The 2,658-nt window shown below is 44.5% G+C and overlaps 1 protein-coding gene across 3 annotated transcripts in view; it reads right to left on the bottom strand.

Annotated features, from left to right (window-relative positions):
* Positions 1–2,658, bottom strand: part of MYT1L (myelin transcription factor 1-like) — a 536,085-nt gene that overhangs the window by 184,364 nt on the left and 349,063 nt on the right. For all 3 annotated transcript variants that reach the window (XM_011960959.1, XM_011960961.1, XM_011960960.1), the window contains exons 6-8: positions 2,169–2,223; positions 1,963–1,996; positions 1,610–1,672 (exon numbers count right to left, since the gene is read on the bottom strand). In XM_011960959.1, coding sequence (XP_011816349.1) covers positions 1,610–1,672; positions 1,963–1,996; positions 2,169–2,223 — 152 coding nt within the window. The remainder of the gene's footprint in view (positions 1–1,609; positions 1,673–1,962; positions 1,997–2,168; positions 2,224–2,658) is intronic.

Below are 2,658 nucleotides of genomic sequence, written 5' to 3'. Positions count from 1 at the left end.
CGCTCTGTCACCCAGGCTGGAGTGCAGTGGCCGGATCTCGGCTCACTGCAAGCTCCACCTCCCAGGTTCACGCCATTCTCCTGCCTCAGCCTGCCGAGTAGCTGGGACTACAGGTGCCCGCCACCTTGCCCAGCTAGTTGTATTTTTGCCAAATTTAATTTTTATATAACAGTGTGATAAAGTTTAACTACTGACTAATGAATAGATGATTAGGGGAAAACGAATTTTTCTCATGGGTGACTAACTTCTTTTGAAAACATAAACAATGCAGTGTTTTAGACTTTTAGATTAAGTGCTGACATATATATTTCTTCATAAAATAATACTTTACTTATTTCAATTATGTAATTCAATAATTTACTATTTTATACAATAACAATCATAATATAATTGACTAAATTTAATCACTGAAATTGCAAAATTATCTGAAGAAGAGCCCACAATTCCTTTGGTTTGTAACAGAGGAAGTCAGACAATCGTTTAATGAGGGGCGCTCATTAGACATTCCTGCCTCCACAAATGCTAGCATGGGGATTTGGGAGTAGTTTGTATTTTTTCTTTTGATTGTACTAAAGAACAATCAAAATAATTGCTTGATGTCACTCGTAAGTTAATGTTTCACTAAAAAGGAAACGAAATGCAAGGCCGTGAGGAAAGGCCTCCCAGATGTGCTGCAGATGCACCTGCTTTAGAATCAGTTTTGTGACCTGGATCTGCTCACTGAGGGTTTGTTAGGCTGGAATGACCTTGGTCTTTGCAACCCAATTTGTAAAAGTAAAGCTAAAAACATATTTTAGCCTGTAAACTCTTTTACCTCATCATAATTGAAACCTTTCTATTGAAAGGCACATCTTCATGAATAGCATAGGGGAAAAAAACGCTTACCAGAAAAACATCTAAAGGACTGATGTGTACCTGAAAGTCAGCCACGGGCATGTAACATATAATTCTGCCATGATACATTTTGAGCAAAATCATTACCTTCCCCCTTAGTTTCTAAAGGTTTTCCACACCCATCCCTGTCACAGACCTGAAATAACAGTATTTACAAGATAAATGTAATCACTGCAGTCCCAAAGTCTTGCAAGCTTGATCTGCCCTGACCTTCACTTGACCTGACCTCACCCTGCAGATGTCCAGATGTAAGAATGGGCTTAGTTTCCCAGGATGAACCTTGTTAAATGGTGGAAATGGAGTCTACAGAGAGGTCAGCAGGTCACATTTTAATTGACCGTTCATTGTTTACCATCCTGCCGCTCCCAGAATGAGGAAGTGAGGAAGGAGAAATAGGGCTCTTTGGTAAGCAGTGGGAGGCTCTTAGGGGGCCAAGTGCTAAGCACCACATATGCAGATGGGAAATGAGTTTAAGGCTGGCCTGAATTTGTGTCATCCTAAGGAGGGTCACCTATTCTGCCCACGAGATAGAACGGCTTATGTTTAACCAAGAATCCTTTTAAGAGACAAAGACTGAGTTCCAGTGAGAGAAGAGAAAGCAAGCATAACGTATACTGCTTTCCAGCAACACCTGCCCACACATTCATCATTAGGACTAGGTCCCCAAATAAGTCACTTTAGGCAGCACATTGTGGAAAAAAAATGCAGGCATTACCTTCTGTGTCTTGCATATTTGCCACTGACATGACCACTGCCGTCACAGCCAGGGGTGGGACAGCTGCAACAGGAAAGAATGGATTACACGGTGCCGCAGGCAGGCAGGTGAGACGGAAAGCTTCCGTGGCAGCAGAGAGGAGGGCGGCCCGGACAGAGGAGAGAAATCAGACAATCCAAAGGAGGGGGCAATTCGGGGAGGCTTTTTACGAGCAAGTCTCGGGGGAATTAATTTCATCAGTGCAGCGGGGCGTGAGCAGGCCGCCCATGAGCTGGAAAGTGCAGTGTGCCCCTTAGAAGGCGTGAATTTTCCAAACGGCGAACGGGGATGCATTTTACCCACACGGCACTAACCTGAACAGCTCTTGTATGGCTGGTTCCACGGGAACTGCAGAGAGATGGAAATAGATAACAATTTACCATCCATCACAAGCACCCCTCTTCCACAGAAAATTACCAAAAGGGTGGCGTGAAAGTGGGGTCAGAGTGAATCGACCTCGGTTCCGCAGGACGAAGGTGACCCTGAGCCGGCCTCAGGAGGCAGGGAAGCGCGGACGTACCTCGAACCCCTTTGGACCGCGTGCGATGCCGCTTCTCCTCGGTGTCCACCTCCATCTGGGGATAGATCAGCAGCAGTCAATGTGCTTATCCGGCCTGTGCTGGCCAGCCCTGCAGGGGTGGCTCGCTCTCCCTGGCATTCTATTGATGGGGCTTTAATCCTGTTTCATTCCGTGAAGGGAAGCCCTCTACAAGGGCAGGGGGTGGGTAAGACCGGGGTCAGGCAATCTAAATGTATTATTCAAACAGTGATAAACAGAGGGATTCAATGTAGGGAACACTGAGTCAGGAGGCCCTTGCCCTCTATAACGGGGTAGATTTTGATGAATCTTGAAGTACCATCTATTTACTCTCTTTTCAAGAATTTGATGGAGGCATATCTGTGTGCTTCTGAGTTGTAATTTGTACCAAGAATATAACAGCCATTAGGTTTACAAGAAGGTAAATATATATAATATATATATTTTTATATATCTTATGTATATATAAAAC

The sequence above is a fragment of the Colobus angolensis genome, unplaced genomic scaffold (assembly GCF_000951035.1).
Source record: "Colobus angolensis palliatus isolate OR3802 unplaced genomic scaffold, Cang.pa_1.0 Scaffold53, whole genome shotgun sequence".
Classification (NCBI taxonomy): domain Eukaryota; kingdom Metazoa; phylum Chordata; class Mammalia; order Primates; family Cercopithecidae; genus Colobus; species Colobus angolensis.
Note: the sequence above shows the minus strand (reverse complement) of the source record. Positions and strands in the feature narration are given on the sequence as shown.